This window comes from Schistocerca piceifrons, chromosome 11 (genome assembly GCF_021461385.2).
Source record: "Schistocerca piceifrons isolate TAMUIC-IGC-003096 chromosome 11, iqSchPice1.1, whole genome shotgun sequence".
Taxonomy (NCBI): Eukaryota; Metazoa; Arthropoda; class Insecta; order Orthoptera; family Acrididae; genus Schistocerca; species Schistocerca piceifrons.
In genome coordinates, this window is record NC_060148.1 from 1,150,584 (window position 1) to 1,168,547 (window position 17,964).

At 38.7% G+C, this 17,964-nt stretch overlaps 1 protein-coding gene and 1 long non-coding RNA gene across 2 annotated transcripts in view; one reads left to right on the plus strand and one right to left on the minus strand.

Annotated features, from left to right (window-relative positions):
* The window catches only part of LOC124720420, a 41,347-nt gene extending 35,217 nt beyond the window's left edge, over window positions 1-6,130 (minus strand). The window contains exon 1 of the long non-coding RNA XR_007006153.1: window positions 6,033-6,130. This is a non-coding gene — a long non-coding RNA (uncharacterized LOC124720420). The remainder of the gene's footprint in view (window positions 1-6,032) is intronic.
* Window positions 6,131-6,406: 276 nt separating this feature from the next.
* Window positions 6,407-17,964, plus strand: part of LOC124720181 (protein AF-17-like) — a gene marked incomplete at its 3' end in the record, with an annotated part of 86,895 nt that continues 75,337 nt past the window's right edge. The window contains exons 1-2 of the mRNA XM_047245506.1: window positions 6,407-7,033; window positions 13,690-13,769. Coding sequence (XP_047101462.1) covers window positions 6,925-7,033; window positions 13,690-13,769 — 189 coding nt within the window. The remainder of the gene's footprint in view (window positions 7,034-13,689; window positions 13,770-17,964) is intronic.

Genomic DNA, 17,964 nt, shown 5'->3' on the forward strand with positions numbered 1-17,964 from the left:
TGGTGAGCAAGATGTATGAAACAGGCGAAATACCCTCAGACTTCAAGAAGAATATAATAATTCTGATCCCAAAGAAAGCAGGTCCTGACAGATGTGAAAATTACCGAACTATCAGTTTAATAAGTCACGGCTGCAAAATACTAACGCGAATTCTTTACAGACGAATGGAAAAACTAGTAGAAGCCGACCTCGGGGAAGATCTGTTTGGATTCCGTAGAAATGTCGGAACACGTGAGGCAATACTGACCCTACGACTTATCTTAGAAGCTAGATTACGGAAAGGCTACCCTACGTTTCTAGCATTTGTAGACTTAGAGAAAGCTTTTGACAATGTTGACTGGAATGCTCTCATTCAAATTCTGAAGGTGGCAGGGGTAAAATACAGGGTGCAAAAGGCTATTTACAATTTGTACAGTAACCAGATGGCAGTTATAAGAGTCGAGGGACATGAAAGGGAAGCAGTGGTTGGGAAGGGAGTGAGACAGGGTTGTAGTCTCTCCCCGATGTTATTCAATCTGTATATTGAACAAACAGTAAAGGAAACAAAAGAAAAATTCGGAGTAGGTATTAAAATCCATGGAAAAGAAATAAAAACTTTGAGGTTCGCCAATGACATCGTAATTCTGTCAGAGACAGCAAAGGGCTTGGAAGAGCAGTTGAACGGAATGGATAGTGTCTTGAAAGGAGGATATAAGATGAACATAAACATAAGCAAAATGAAGATAATGGAATGTAGTCGAATTAAGTAGAGTGATGCTGAGGGAATTAGATTAGGAAATGAGACACTTAAAGTAGTAAAGGAGTTTTGCTATTTGAGGAGCAAAATAACTGATGATGGTCGAAGTAGAGAGGATATAAATTGTAGATTGGCAATGGCAAGGAAAGCGTTTCTAAAGAAGAAAAATTTGTTAACATCGAGTATAGATTTAAGTGTCAGGAAGTCATTTCTGAAAGTATTTGTATGGAGTGTAGCCATGTATGGAAGTGAAACATGGACGACAAATAGTTTGGACAAGAAGAGAATAGAAGCTTGTGAAACATGGTGCTACAGAAGAATGCTGAATATTAGATGGGTAGATCACATAACTAATGAGGAAGTATTGAATAGGATTGGGGAGAAGAGAAGTTCCTGGCACAACTTGACCAGAAGAAGCGATTGGTTGGTAGGACATGTTCTGAGGCATCAAGGGATCACCAATTTAGTATTGGAGGGCAGTGTGGAGGGTAAAAATCGTAGAGGGAGACCAAGAGATGACAACACTAAGCAGACTGAGAAGGATGTAGGTTGCAGTAGGTAATGGGAGATGAAGAAGCTTGCACAGGATAGAGTAGCATGGAGAGCTGCATCAAACCAGTCCCATGACTGAAGACCACAACAACAAAAACCATATATATTAACAACAATCGTCAAGCGAGTTTGTTACTACATACCTCAGCTAGCTTTTTACCACCAGTTTCATACGTATTTGTGTAAGTCACACACATTGCAGACACGTCTCACTCTTTGCTCTTTATACTGCAGTACCCAGAGAGGATGTTACATCATTTTAAACAGTTTTACATTTAACCCTCCCCTCTCATCCACATCCTAATCCCTACGAGTACCAGAGTTATCTTACGCCCACACTACTTTTACTATAAAAACTGGCGAAGTGCAAGTAGGATTTACGTGGTAAGGATTCTGTAAAAACTTAATTGCGTATACTGATAATTAATCCTCCTCCCTCCTGGAATCGAGATGTTATTTATATTGATAATGGCAAGATATTGCTCCCAGGAATTCCAATACTATATTAAAATCTCTACAAAGAGATGTGGACTTTGGCTTATACATTTAGAAAGAGAAAATTTAATAAAATATTTTTTATTTACTTTCAAAAATAATACAACCTATATCTTATGATTACATGCAGTAATATGTTCCTCATAAGTTTTTGATGGATGATGAATGCAATGTAAGCTCTAAAAGCAAAAAGATATTTTTCTGTTACATAATTATAGTTTAACAATTTTTCGATGTTTTTGTTTACTTGTACTGCGAATCCTCAGTTCTTGCCAAATTTCATTATTCTAGGTCAATGGGACATACCCTACAGTTTCGGCGAGTGTGTTTGCTAATATCAAAATATGTAACATAAATGGCCATATCTCTTAATTGTATTGACTTAAGAGCTTTAATTTTTGGCACCACGGAGAACTGTAAATATTAGTATCTGCCATAAATTTCAATTTGACACGCTTACCATTCCTAAAAGAAATGCTTCTTAACAGACACGCAGGCAGGAGGGCAGACAGACAACAAAGCAATCTTATAAGGATTTCAATTTTACTGATTAAGGTATGGAACTCCGTTTTGTATATACCAAATTTTCTTGAAATTTCTTCAGGCATCTCCTACTTACACTTTTATGTCACCCCTTCTTACCCCACCCTCAGTCGTTGGGGTACTATGGAGGTATTGCTGAAACACACCTGGGCTGAAACACTGTTACCCTGAAACTATTGATTCAACACTAATATCAATCTCTTGTTGAATATGTTTATATATTGTGGCTTCTCATCCACACCCCCACCTCTAAGCGTGCAGGCACATGTAAACTGTCCACAGTACTTTCATAACGATAGTAAGTGATGAATACAAAAATTAGGTTGAATCTGCTGCAGACCCTTCAGGAGGGTCGGTTTGTTTAGGGGAAGAGACTAAAGTCCGAAGTCATCGGATTAGGGAAGGAAGTCGGCCATCCCCTTTCAAAGGTACCATCCCAGAATTTGCGTGGAGGGATTTAGGGAAATCAACGGAAAACCTAAATCAGGAGGACCGGACGCAGGATTGAACGGTCGTCCTCCCGAATGCGAGTCCTGTGTGCTAACCACTGCGCCACCTCGCTCGGTGACCTTTCGGTGTTATCCTCACACATCACCCCATTTTCACCCAATCTCCACTCCTGTGGAAGGCATCTCCACCTCTATGGAAGGCAGGTCATTCTTACTGAAACAGTGCTCCAAGTAATTGACAGATAAAATAACAAGCAGAACAACATTAAATCTCCACTGGATTAAGTACACCCAATCCAACTGCTACATTACATCGTCCCAGAAAATTGTAGATCAGGCAACATAATCAAATCAACACGGAATAATGTTAAAAGAGCAGGGAACAGGTCTTAGAAGATGACAGTATTTCTACTAAAGAGAGTGGTAGCAATGTAAGTGTCGAAAAGTAGGAGATATTCAACAGATTCTTTAAAAAGATATGTCAAAAATTGTTTCAGAGGTGAAAGCAAAATAGTTGGCCTACACTGGAGAATCGATAAAGTTGAGATTCAGTGAAATGACAATCTGTCACACGGCCACATCTGGATTAAGGACAATAATCGTGAACCTACAAAGTAAAAGTCCATACGAAGTTGACGAAATCTCCAAGACACTAAAAGCTCGTATCTCTCTAATCTGCTATGTTCTCAGTCATATGTGTAACGTGATAATAGTTCAGGTCTTCTTCCCAGACATATCAAAATATGCCACTGTTAGGCACCTCTACAGAAAAATGTGACTCCACAGATGTCAGTAAATATTGGCCAGTCTCATTCCTTACATTATTTTTCAAAATTTCTGATTAGCTAATGTAAAAGAATATTGCAACCCACCTGAGTAATAATGGGATATGTAATGACTCACAGGTTGGATTTCAAAAGGACTGTTCTATTAAAGACCCTATTCATACCTCAGATGGATACAGAATAAAATACCACCAGTCTGGACCTTCTGTAACTTCGTAACGGAACTCTATTGCGTCAATCACACAATTAAAACGCTAAGGCTTTGCCACATCATTCGGTATGGACTGCACTGTCATCCCCTGCCAAAGACACCATTTGGACAGGCGACGCGGCTAACACATCACTCTCCTGGCCATTGCCAGTTTGGCAGACATTTTGAGTCACCACACATCACTTGAGTAGCTTCTCAGCTGACAGCACAATCACGAATGCACCCCTGGTCTCTTCCCCCCCCCCCCCCAACAACAACCACCACCACCACCACCACCACCACCACCACCCACCGCCACCGCCGCCGAGGAAAAATCCCAAACAGTACCAGGAATTGAACCTGGGTACTCCGCATAGGAGCCAATGGGCCACCACTCTACTACAGAGCTGGGCGATTGTGACAGTCTCTTATAGAAATTAAGTTCTTATGGAATAAGTAGTTATTTAAGAAACAGACTGCAGGAACTTGGCCTAGGCCATTAGTGTAATACAAAGAGGGACGATACAGTGTCCGCACGGGTAGAAATTACAATCGGGGTCCCACAGTGTTCGATTATTGGGCCCTTACTGTTCTCTGTTCATGTTAATGAGCTAGCATATTATTGGAATCGGAAGACAGAATTAGCACTGTTTGCAGATGATACAAGCATTGTTCTGAAGCTGAAAAAGCAAGCAATTATAAAGAAACAGTAACCTAAACAATGTTCTTCTGAAAGTTAATTAGAGTAGATTCATTTTTCATTCCATCCCAAACATGAGATGATTCTTGAGTGTGTGGAACAAGTCAGGAAGTATAACATAAAAATAATGACTGGTTTTGCACAAATGGGGTAGCTTTAAACATTGGAAAAAAAACAGCCATTCCAGGTTTGCTTTGGCCAAAATATCCCAGTTCCTACTAATCAAATAACATAGGCTACAAACAAGAAATAATAAACTGAGAAAAAAAGTTTCAACTGTCTGGCTAATTCTGGCAGAAGAATAACTTTAGGAAGTGAGTTAACATATTTTTATTCACTGTTGTCTTATGAGATAATATTCTGGGGAACTCCTTGCTTATGCAAAAAGTATTCATTACAGAAAAGAAAGTAATCTGAAATGTGTGTGGGGCACACAGACAAACATCTCATACACGTCTCTTTAAGCATCTGGGACTACTGGACTAATCTCACTATACAATTTTTCCCTCACAGAATTTACCATCAAAACGCCATGTGAGAGTGCGATTAACATAGATAATGCCAACTGCAACACTAAAAGGAAAAAGATATGGATTAACCTTTAATGAAATATATGTTTTGAAATGTAGATTAAAGATGTTTCTCCTCAACTACAGCTCCCATACCATAGAGAAATTCTTGAATGGAAATAGTCATTTTTACATAAAAGAGCCTGTAAGTGACCAGCACAAAGCAACATAAAAATTCTCCTAATGTTAACAATAAATGTGACTTATGGAACAATAACTATCAGATATAACAAAGAGCATAGCACTCAAGCATCTGTAACTTCTACCTTGTGTGGGTATATAATAAGGATTGCCCCCCCAAGGATTCCATGTCATCAGCATGAATCTATTCGCAGTGGGCACCACACCACAAAGATATAAGTTGTATTTCTGACACATACATTTCCAATACATTATATTATTATATATTTAATACATTTAACTTTCACAAATACTGACCATGAAAGACTTAATTCAAATTGCCTACTAATTTTCAATAATAGTTTGTCGACGTCTAAAAACTTAGTTCAGAGCTAAACTTTCACTCATTGTAAGATACCGGTATTGCAGTAAACACGTGCAGCTTTCACAACACGTCAAAGTAAAAACTTTCTTTGCAAAGCACAGATGATGCTTCATATTTCATAATGATCTTCCACGGGATTAAACTAAAAGGAAGCATGATATATTGAAATTTACTGCATTTAAACTATTGTGTTCGTGTGATAACGTTTCACTCCTAAGTACAATTTTACGTATGTTGTAATATATGAGACGGTAAATGAGCAATTGTTTCAGTTTAAAACACAATGAACTTAACTGCAAACTACAGGCGTGGTTGCAAAGGCTTTTGAAAATCTCATATCTCAACGAATGCTTTGTATTTTGTACGGAATAGTATGTTTATCATTCTGCTGCGTCTAAAATTTTAGGGAGTATGTAGCCTCCCGTCATCTCGAACGGGAAACTAAATATTTACTGAAACATTATAGCCACTGCCATGACACACTAGTTAAAGTATGTAGCTTCCTCACCAGTGTCGACAAGATAGACTGTTGAATGAAAAACGACTTCTAATTTTTTGCTCAAAACTTATACCTACGTTTTACTATCGTTGTCTTCTATGTTAGCGTCCCAAAGCTCATCAATCAAAGATAATGCTTCGCTACAGAAGACCATGCCGGTAAGTCTAAGTGTGAACAAAATTTAGTTTTATGACTGACTGACTTGTTCTTATATATGGTAGGTGGTATTTGGTACTGTAGACATTGATCTGATACACTTGTTGAAGAAAAATAGAAGTATTACGGGGCTACTTAGCGTTCTATGGAGGTCGTTATAAAAGAGAAAGTCGGCAGCGCATCTTTGATCGAGTAACTATCCCGCCAACGCGCATGCGCGATAGTGTTTTGCTCGCGTACAATTCTTATTGTGTTTGGAAAGGCGAAAATGTGGAGCGTAAAATGGTGAATTCGTCAATATTTACGTGAACTGATTAGTGAGGGAGGATTCCGTTGGTAAACACCGTTGAAGACGAGACGTCTGTCGCAACGGTACTACAGAGAAGGCCAGAATTGACTTGTTCACCACGGTTGGAAGCTCACATCACTCTTACTGTTTATTTCATACTTTTCCGTTTTCTGCTGTAGCTAAAAGGGAATTAATAATTTATAAATTGTACAACTCTTACGCGGATAGGAGAGCTCAGCAAGCGTGGCATCTGGCTCGGACTCCCCTCGAGACCGGGTTATACAAGAAGGCCCCGGGATGAGGTGACTTTTCGAAACGAGCCTTTTGTTCGACGAAGGCACATCCAAGACGCGGGGTCAAAATGAGACACGAAAGGGCAAGGGCGCTGGAGGACGGCGGAGAAAGAAGGGCGGACGAGACAATGGGCTAACACAGCAAGGTGCAGACCAGACAAGCATGAAGGAGATGGTAGGGGGGTGCTGTGTTTGTTCAGATGAGAGAGGGTGGGCTGAAAACCCACTCGTCTACTGTGATGGTCAAGGATGCACTGTGGCGGTACATCAGGGTGAGTTTTAGTCGCGTAAATACCATTGTATACGCTGTGCTTGTGCAGAGGGCATATGCGCTAACATAGCCTCAACGCTGTCCACATGAGAGTGTAAACAAACAGTTTTCGAATTTATCCATTTATTAGCCTTTGTTTTTTGAATTTGCTTCGTGCTACTAACTCTGATGCATTTTGTGTCAAAAGCAGTTAAGTCAGGTATTAACTACATAATGTCGTGGAACTACTGTCTGTGTTATGAGGGATGAAGTGAACAAAACTGCAGGATATTTACAGAAGTTCGTGCTATGACGAATATTTTAGAGTACTTTCTTGTCCAGATTTTGCCGTTGAAGGGGCCTGCAGTGGAATTATAAGGCATATGCCTTACAGTAGCATCATTCCAAGAATTTCTCTTGAGAAACACTGCTTTGCTGGATTTTTTTTTTATTTTTCCTTCTTAGCATTACCTATCCTACATAACAAAGAATAATTTCAGGGCCTATAGAAAGGTCTCATCAACGTTAGCTGAATAGTTTTCTAAGAACTGTTAATAGTTGAGGATGGCACATTTATTACATGAAACAAAAAATGGAGTGCCGTGAGGTACTGTAGCACTTTTAGAAAGAAAACATGTAAGACTGCTGGAAACAAAAATATTTGTTGCGCTATTACTGGACAAAATTGAGCATAGGTATCATAACCAACTGCTCCATTAGTGCCTTTGAGAAAAATCGTTAGATTTAACATGTAGGCCTATGTAATTTGCTAACAATTTAACGTCATATATTGGATATTTCTGACATAATTTGGGATCAGGAGACCAAGAAAAGTGTTAACTAAGAGATTGTATGTGTGAGGAAGGAATTAAAATAGGTAAGCAGAATTTGCTCTACTCCAATATGTAATTTCATTATTAAATAATTGGTGTAATTTTGAGGTGTGCATTAAAATGCAACAACATAGAAAAAGAAAGTTCTAATGCAGTAAAGGTTATGGAGATAATGTCTGATAAGTGTCTGTGTCTTCACTTACCTATTTCTGAAGAATGGTCTGTTATGAAAATTCAGGTGCACATATTTATGTTATGTGATTGGTACTGTATTTATGTTAATGCTGCCAGAATGTGTGATTTTTTTGTGTGAATAATGCTGCCTTTGCAGTGTTACTAGTTGCTCAAATAATAATTATTTTAGGCTACACCATTATACTCTTGTTCAGTTGCTACATTTAATTGCAGTACTATTGTAACTTCAGTTAAATGTTTAGTTTGTTGATCTTTCATTGGTATCTCTTGTCTGAGTCAGTATAATCTACACTTATTCAACTGTTTCATGTTTGCAGTCTTTCTTAGGGTCTTTCCTAAATAATATGTTGTTAAAAGGAAAGTGGTATAGAGTTTCTTTCTTTCTGGCTTTGGTGGCCGGAAGATATTTGTATGTCCCTGTGAAAGACATAGGCATGTTGTCCTTCTTATCTTACAGATGGAAATTAATATTCTATAACCAACTTAAAATGCACAATGTATGGTACCAATTCATTTCTTCCCCTTCTTTTCAGTTTGTGGTGGAATGCATTCTCTCTTCAGCTTAATTATTTTGATTTTTATCTTTTTCTTTTTTAGATTTTGATCTTTATGTAAAATTTGTCTCACAAAGTGAAGTAGCTCAATGGTAGATGAAGCAGGAGGATGATTTCATCTCAAATTGTACAGGTCATGTCAACTTGTGGACTGAATTTCTCTGGAAAAAATATATGTTGGATGTCTATATCATAACTGTTAAGAAATAAAGTATTTTTGTTTTATCTTAATTTTTATAAATGGTTTGGCCCTTTGGAAAATGTTTATTTTATAAATAGCTCTTAAAATAGTAGAGAACAAAAAAATTAACTAGTAAACCAAAAAATACTAGTGACCAGACAGTTGTTTTGTGTGAAAGCTCCTGTTCGTATGTTGAACTTTAGTTGACACCCGCACACTTATGGGCTCCCTTTAACTTACAAATTTAAGACAAAAATCCAAAATTTAAGTTAATTTTTCCACTTAAATTTTTTTCCTGATTTGGAAAGTCACAGAACACTATCTTTTTTGTCATATTACCAGATATTACTGATGTAATTATAAACAGTATCTTCTTTGCCCTGGTTATCTGTATTGTGTGAATATTAATTACAAAAATAATTAAAAAATAGCATTTAATGAATTGTTAAAAATTATTTAGCCTACTCAAAAGAAACCATCCAAAAACTTTCGAATGCCCATCATCGAAAGATAAGTGTACAGTTCCAATTTCTCAAGTACTGCTCTTGGTTGATCATCCTTGTCTGTGTGCAAATTCAGCTATACAGGTTCAGTTGTGGGGGGGGGGGGGGGGAGAGGGGGAGAGAGAGAGAGAGAGAGAGCAACTCATTTCAACAGTGCAATATTGATTGTTACATTGTAGGCAATTTTAATTCATGGAAAGTCATGAAGATATAAAATCATGGCAGAAGACAGTAATAATTTCATAAAAAGAAAAGTGGGTATGAATATTGTATATATATCTTTATTGTTATAAAATACTTTCATACGGAATTATGAATTGTTTTCCCACTCACTTATAATGTTGTAAAGTAATTATTTTGATTCGGAAATACCAGTTTTCCATGACATTTACTTAAAAATCAGTGATCAATTTAAATATTTAAGTGTCCATGATTTTTTTACCTTGAGAGTGAGTTAGGTCTACCTAAAAAGTTCCTCACACCTTGTACAGACAAGTATTGCCCACTCTGATCATACATTCCCTACATAGAATGACCAACTTACATAACATGAAGTTTTTAGCACACTTAGGACGAGGATTTATGTCTGTGGTTAGCTATGCCTGTTCATGTAGAACTTATTGCTGAAGTGAGGGGTGACTATGTTACATCGGAATCCTAACTATACAGATACATCATTGAGATTGATTTATTTGGCTCTGTACAACTATGGCATTGTGTAAAGCATTACCGTTATATATATGATTACACAAATGGTTGACATATATAACCATTATTAAACCGACATTGCTTATCTTGTACATAATTAGTTTTGTTTTATCAGATGGCATAGGCTAGGCTACAAATTAGATTGTATGTAACATAAGTGGTACAATTTGTTTTGTTCACCGTCACATTTATAAAAAAAAGATAATTTATTTCATTAAGCCATTGCTGTCGTAGAATGCGTCTTCTTAGCCATGTTTCTACAACCATTTTAAATTTGCATGCAATTCCCTTGTGTCGTATGGTTGTTGTTGTTGTTGTGGTCTTCAGTCCTGAGACTGGTTTGATGCAGCTCTCCATGCTACTCTATCCTGTGCAAGCTTCTTCATCCTTCAGTACCTACTGCAATCTACATCCTTCTGAATCTGCTTAGTGTATTCATCTCTTGGTCTCCCTCTACGATTTTTACCCTCCACGCTGCCCTCCAATACTAAATTGGTGATCCCTTGATGCCTCAGAACATGTCCTACCAACCGATCCCGTCTTCTGGTCCAGTTGTGCCACAAACTTCTCTTCTCCCCAATCCTGTTCAATACTTCCTCATTAGTTATGTGATCTACCCATCTAATCTTCAGCATTATTCTGTAACACCACATTTCGAATGCTTCTATTCTCTTCTTGTCCAAACTATTTATCGTCCATGTTTCACTTCCATACATGGATGGCTACACTCCATACAAATACTTTCAGAAATGATTTCCTGACACTTAAATCTATACTCGATGTTAACAAATTTCTCTTCTTCAGAAAAGCTTTCCTTGCCATTGCCAGTCTACATTTTATATCCTCTCTACTTCGACCATCATCAGTTATTTTGCTCCCCAAATAGCAAAACTCCTTTACTACTGTAAGTGTCTCATTTCCTAATCTAATTCCCTCAGCATCACCCGACTTAATTCGACTACATTCCATTATCCTCGTTTTGCTTTTGTTGATGTTCATCTTATATCCTCCTTTCAAGACATTATCCATTCCATTCAACTGCTCTTCCAAGTCCTTTGCTGTCTCTGACAGAATTACAATGTCATCGGCGAACCTCAAAGTTTTTATTTCTTCTCCATGGATTTTAATACCCACTCCGAATTTTTCTTTTGTTTCCTTTACTGCTTGCTCAATATACAGATTGAATAACATCGGGGAGAGGCTACAACCCTGTCTCACTCCCTTCCCAACCACTGCTTCCCTTTCATGTCCATCGACTCTAACTGCCATCTGGTTTCTGTACAAATTGTAAATAGCCTTTCGCTCCCTGTATTTTACCCCTGCCACCTTTAGAATTTGAAAGAGAGTATTCCAATCAACATTGTCAAAAGCTTTCTCTAAGTCTACAAATGCTAGAAATGTAGGTTTGCCTTTTCTTAATCTTTCTTCTAAGATAAGTCGTAAGGTCAGTATTGCCTCACGTGTTCCAGTGTTTCTACGGAATCCAAACTGATATTCCCCGAGGTTGGCTTCTACTAGTTTTTCCATTCATCTGTAAAGAATTTGTGTTAGTATTTTGCAGCTGTGACTTATTAAACTGATAGTTCGGTAATTTTCACATCTGTCAACACCTGCTTTCTTTGGGATTGGAATGTTGTTGAAAAATATGTTGCTCGCTTGTACATTATTTTTTTTTTTACTTAATCAAGTCTGAAGAGTGTCTAGTAATTTCCTGTTTCTGGTTTCACATGAGGGTGCACGCAATCTGCTTTCAGACACACAGACATTCTATTTGCCATGTGTAAATACTTTGGGTGTGTATAGACTGAGGACTTTAAGTATTTTGTGTGCAACAAAAATATTGTCTGCAAGAAGTTATTTGAACCAAAAATATGTTTAATGGCTCTCTTTTGCCAGAGGCAGGTTTATTTTGGCCCAGGGCGTTCTGCTAAAGAAATATTCTGTCATGTGTGTATGGAAAAGGGCACTGTATGCTGTAAGCATGAGCACTCCACTCACATGACCCTTGCTAGCTCACTGCAGAGATTTTCTGTGTGGGTGTTCTAGTGTAATTTATTACGGATGATAGACGATTAGCAATTTTACATAGTGATCCTGTTAATTTTGTCTGTGGTTAATATTTTTAGGACAATATTTTAATTTCAAAATATGAATTCAGTTTTTAGCACGCAGTAACCATCGCAAATAAATGAAAGGTAGTCAAGAATTTATGGGTCATCGGAAGCATCGGATTTACCCTTCTGCTTCTACCCTCGATGTAATGGTGGTGTGGCGTGTGACATCACTATGGCATGGTGTTTTTGAGTTGATCCGCACTTGTAGATTCCATGTCGTTGTTTGTTAAATATTTTAGTGATTCATTTGCTGTTATTAGCCGAGTGTGTGAGGTTGTCATTGAAAGAGCTTGTTCTGGTTCGCTAGTTATTTACTTTTGATTTTGCCTGTTATGGGCGACAGATTAGTGATCGGTACTGTTGATGCCATGTGTTTGTTACGGGCAGAAATTTAATAGTGTTTTTCTTTTGTCAGTAATGTGTATGAGAGCAATTTATGAATAGGTTATTGCTTGTTGCAATGTGTGTGTGTGTGTGTGTGTGTGTGTGTGTGTGTGTGTGTGTGTTTTTCTGGGGGGAGAGGGCAGTGGCCAGATTTTGTTGGAAGCTTTCGTTGGCAAGTAATTTTTGTTTTGCCTGCTGTAGCCTATACTTTCGTATGTGGGTTGTGTTTTAATTGATCTAGTGAATATGTTTTTTGAGTTGTTGAGATTTTTGTTTCTGTACTGTTTTGTGAATTATGTGTTTGTGTGAAGTTTGTAGTTGTGGGATTTTTTATTCATGGTTTGCTAGTAGGTATCAAGAGCTGTGTTAGAGTTGTATAAGGCAAGGGGAATGTACAATTCCACTTTTCGGTGTCGGTTTTTTGATACCATGGGCTTCATTTGAGCTGTATAGGTTGCGTGAAATGTGTGATTCTTGTTGCTTTTGTAGGTGTAGCATCATGTTGTAAGTTGAAGTTTTGCAATTTTTTATTTATTTTTGTTTTCGGATGGTGCAGTGTTTTGTATTGTTCTATATTATAGCTTCTCCTCACACTAAACCCCCCTATTTCCCATTTTTGTCCCATTAGTTTCATTTTATTGTTGTGGTGAGACTTTGTTTGTCATTTTATGTTTTTGTTCATATTTGTCGGTGTGTTTGTGTAGTGACAACATCATTGTCATTTAATATACACTGGAAGTTGTAATTCCATCGTATTAATGATGTAACGGGTCAAAGTTGACAGGCAGAATTGGACACTGCCCTAATGCCGAATTTGCGCATTGATGCATGGAAAGGTTTGTGGATAAACAGTTGCAACACAGTATTGTTTTACTAGGTTTCCTACGGTGATGCAACAGTTAACCTATGCTGATGTATGTTGTGCTTCATGGCCCAAGTAAATTCTCAGTTTGTGGCTGAACGTTATCTTTTACTCAGTATTTTGCACAATAACTGATTCCCACTGCAGTAAATCCAGATACATCAGACAACCCTCTCTTGTACAGTTCTGTAATTGTAATGGGAGTTCAATGTACAATCTGTTCACTATAAACTAAATAAATAAATACGATTGCAGTTTGTGTACGTGCACCTTTATTTTGTGTCAATTACTGTAAATCTACAGGAGCCCGGCACTAATCTCGTCTGCCCTCTCGTGTTTTGCAGCTTGTTACGGGATAGTGACTGTACCGACTGGACCGTGGTTTTGCCGGAAGTGTGAGAGTCAAGAGAGGTCAGCGAGAGTGGTGAGTATGCCGGAGAGCGGCAGCCGCAGCCCTAGAACCAGCTCTGCGCGCAGTCGCTCAACTGTAACTTATACGGTATAGTGGTAATGGTGGTGATACGACCGTGTTGTGACTGACCTCGCAAAGTTAGACGTTTGTTACAAAATTATTATGACAGTGTTATAAAAAGGAGAGTTGCTACTCACCACATAGTGGAGATGCTGAGTCACAGATAGGCACAACAAAAAGACTGTCAGAACTCTCAGCCAAATAAGCCTTCATCGGAATTAGACAAAATACACAAACAACTCACATTCAAGACCACAGTCTCTGACTGTTGAGGCCAAATGTTAGGTGTACGTTACAAAATTTTTTACAATTGATTCTTGAGTCAGTTTGTGGTATACACGTATTTCCTTAAAGGTGTCTACAGTTTCTCGTATTTTCTTACGGCGCCCTAGGGCAGTGATTTTATTTCCTGCACGAGGAAAATTCTTCAGACTTCTTTTTAGCCACGATGTTGTATCTCTTCTTTCTTGACAGTGTCACCTAGATTTTGAAAGAATTAACTTTTCTTCTCAGCATTGCTTAATGAAAAGGACTAAACTTAGTTTTCTTCATTTTGCAACTGTATTCTTGATGTATTACAACTGATACTCTTATTCTCATCTGTGACAAATTAACTTCTAATTATTATTCATAAAAAAAGCTCTTTTTTGTATAGCAACTTCCTTAATGTCCACGAGAAGCTCAAATTGCAAACCTTTTTGTGTGTGTTTTCCACTGCTGCCATGTGGTGACTAGATTTTTTATTGATACATTTAGAGTACGTTTTCAATAATATAAGGCACATAATACTTCGTACAATTCCAAGTCTTTTAATGTTGAGTAAGTTACAGTATAATCTAATTTTAATAATAATTATTCCATGACACAGAACATCTGTGATCAAATCATGATTTAATAAAAGAAAAGTTTAAAAGTTGTTATTTTTTTTTCCCTACTTTTTACTGATTGACCTTTCAGCATTTGTCAGAAAGAATTGTATAGTTTTAGACTTTACCCTTCAGCCAGTATCGTACAACAGAATGGTGGTCTACATCACCTGCCAACACTCGAACCCCTCTGCTCGTACAACAAACTCTTTGAGATTCCACGGCCTCTCCTAGCGGCTCCTGGGGCAGTGCTTATATTACTGCATAAAACTTGTTGTTCTGGTAGCTGCTGGGGAGTACACAGCAAGGGTACAGCTTCGAGGACCTGCTGAAAAGTAGTGCCTCCAAATTTTGTATTCTGTTTTTAATATCGGTATAGGTATTACACATCCTGTGTATTTCTCTATAGACTTTCCCACTTCGTGAACACTGAACTATGACCCTCTGGCACTAGAGATCTCAGTTATACAGAATAATGTGATGGCATATGATGCAACTGTGTCCGTGCACAAGAAATGTGTCGTAAGAGCTTCAGATCCCACTAGTTCGTCCATGTGTCGACCGACACGACAGTGCTGGACCGCACACGAGCACCGCGACACTGGCGACTGCCCGATGCCGTAGGTTCGCCATTATCGAGCGTCCTCCGTACGGTCCCGACTGAACCCCATCTGATTTTTATTTGATTTCAAAAGTTAAAGAAATGCTTTGAGGACTTTACTTTGATATTTATAAAGTGGTGCGAGCAGAGGTGAGGTCGTGGCTCCGTCGACAGACTCGGACTTTTTACAGCTACAGCATCGACAACCCGGTCTCTCGTCGGGAGAGATGTGTTCGGCGTTAGGGAGACTGTGTTGAGGAACGAATAGTTAGACGTGATGAATAAAGATGTAGATCGTTAACAAAAGTTGTTTTATTTAAAAACCTTTAAGACTTCTTACATTACAAAATTTTGGGACATTACTTTTCAGCACGCCATCATGTAATTTGATCTACAGTGAGTCCCAGGAATAAAAGTGTCAGATACGATTCTCTGTAAGTGTGCATCGTCGCCGTGACTCGTATTTTGAGAGGCGTCGTCGGACACAGACGTGGTCAGACATTTATTTAGTAGTGTAGGGGAGGCGGGAGAACTCGCACACAGGTGAACGAGGAAGATTGAGTGCCGTGTTTGTGTGCCCTGACCCGTGCCCTCGTTCTGTTGAATCGCAGTACACAGATAGCTGAAGTAGTACAGCAAACAGTCACTTTTTGTACGCTTCGTTTTGCCGAGACACGTTTCGGCCTTTTGTCTATCTCTAGTGGACTTAATGTAATAGAGGGAAACATTCCACGTGGGAAAAATTATATATAAAAACAAAGATGAGGTGACTTACCGAACGAAAGCGCTGGCAGGTCGATAGACACACAAACAAACACAAACATACACACAAAATTCAAGCTTTCGCAACAAACTGTTGCCTCATCAGGAAAGAGGGAAGGAGAGGGAAAGACGAAAGGATGTGGGTTTTAAGGGAGAGGGTAAGGAGTCATTCCAATCCCGGGAGCGGAAAGACTTACCTTAGGGGGAAAAAGGGACGGGTATACACTCACGCACACACACACACACACACACACACACACACACACACACACACACACACACACACACACATATCCATCCACACATATACAGACACAAGCAGACATATTTAAAGACAAAGAGTTTGAGCAGAGATGTCAGTCGAGGCAGAAGTGCAGAGGCAAAGATGTTATTGAATGACAGGTGAGGTATGAGTGGCGGCAACTTGAAATTAGCGGAGATTGAGGCCTGGTGGATAATGGGAAGAGAGGATATATTGAAGAGCAAGTTCCCATCTCGGGAACACCAACCTATCCGAACTCCGGAGATGGGAACTTGCTCTTCAATATATCCTCTCTTCCCGTTATCCACCAGGCCTCAATCTCCGCTAATTTCAAGTTGCCGCCACTCATACCTCACCTGTCATTCAATAACATCTTTGCCTCTGCACTTCTGCCTCGACTGACATCTCTGCTCAAACTCTTTGTCTTTAAATATGTCTGCTTGTGTCTGTATATGTGTGGATGGATATGTGTGTGTGTGCGAGTGTATACCCGTCCCTTTTTCCCCCCTAAGGTAAGTCTTTCCGCTCCCGGGATTAGAATGACTCCTTACCCTCTCCCTTAAAACCCACATCCTTTCATCTTTCCCTCTCCTTCCCTCTTTCCTGATGAGGCAACAGTTTGTTGCGAAAGCTTGAATTTTGTGTGTATGTTTGTGTTTGTTTGTGTGTCTGTCGACCTGCCAACACTTTCGTTCGGTAAGTCACCTCATCTTTGTTTTTATATATAATTTTTCTGGTGGACTTAATACATTTTATGTCTTTGTCAGGAAAATGTTTTTGTTGATTGCATTTTAAATGCTGCAGGTGTCTTTGTTTCTGAAATTTGTTCATTTCGTGCGTGTATGTGCGCAGCAAAAACACTTTTAGACTCATTGAAACGAGTGCCTTTGCCATGTGGTGAGCTCGTGTGTTTCTTTATGTTGGAAAAAGGGGCAACGAGTTAAAGGGCAAATGACAGAAAGTGTCTAGTCATTGTATTTCTTCAGGTTATTCATTCCACAGCCACCGAGCTCAACCGTCACTAATACGATAAATTTTGACATTTAAATAGGTCATTTTGACGCCAAATTTAATGCTCTTTCGTTTTGGTAACTGTAAAATTTTCAACAGGGTCTATAGTTTCTGAGTAATAGGTGAAATAAAATCTCGTGCCTCATTTTTTGCTAGCAAAAAGTACCCTGTTGCTGGACTATTTGACTGTTGACTTTAATTTGATAGGTAGCAGTCCACAATTTACATTCAGGAGCTCAGTCGGACAACACGTAATTGTAATCACCGTAATGCGAGCATTCGACCCCTCGCTGTTCAGTTTGTAGTCACACTCTGGTCACTGCTTTTATGATACTGTACGGCGTTAACTCTGGGTGGTGTCATTATGGATTATTCCCTACAAAGATTTAGCTGAAACGTCACACAGGGTAATTATTGGTTCTCATCGTTCACTCGATTATCCAGCTTGATCCGTTTGAGCCACTTTAAACTTGAATAGCACCTTACTACCAACTTGTCCTCAATATTACTAGTTAATATTCTCCCTCACACGGAATCTCCCATCTTACATATCATTTATGTTAACTTCACATTTCATTTAGTCAGTCTTCCATGTAACGCTGTTCCCCAAAATTGACTTGTAGAGAGGAGTGAGTACATAATATT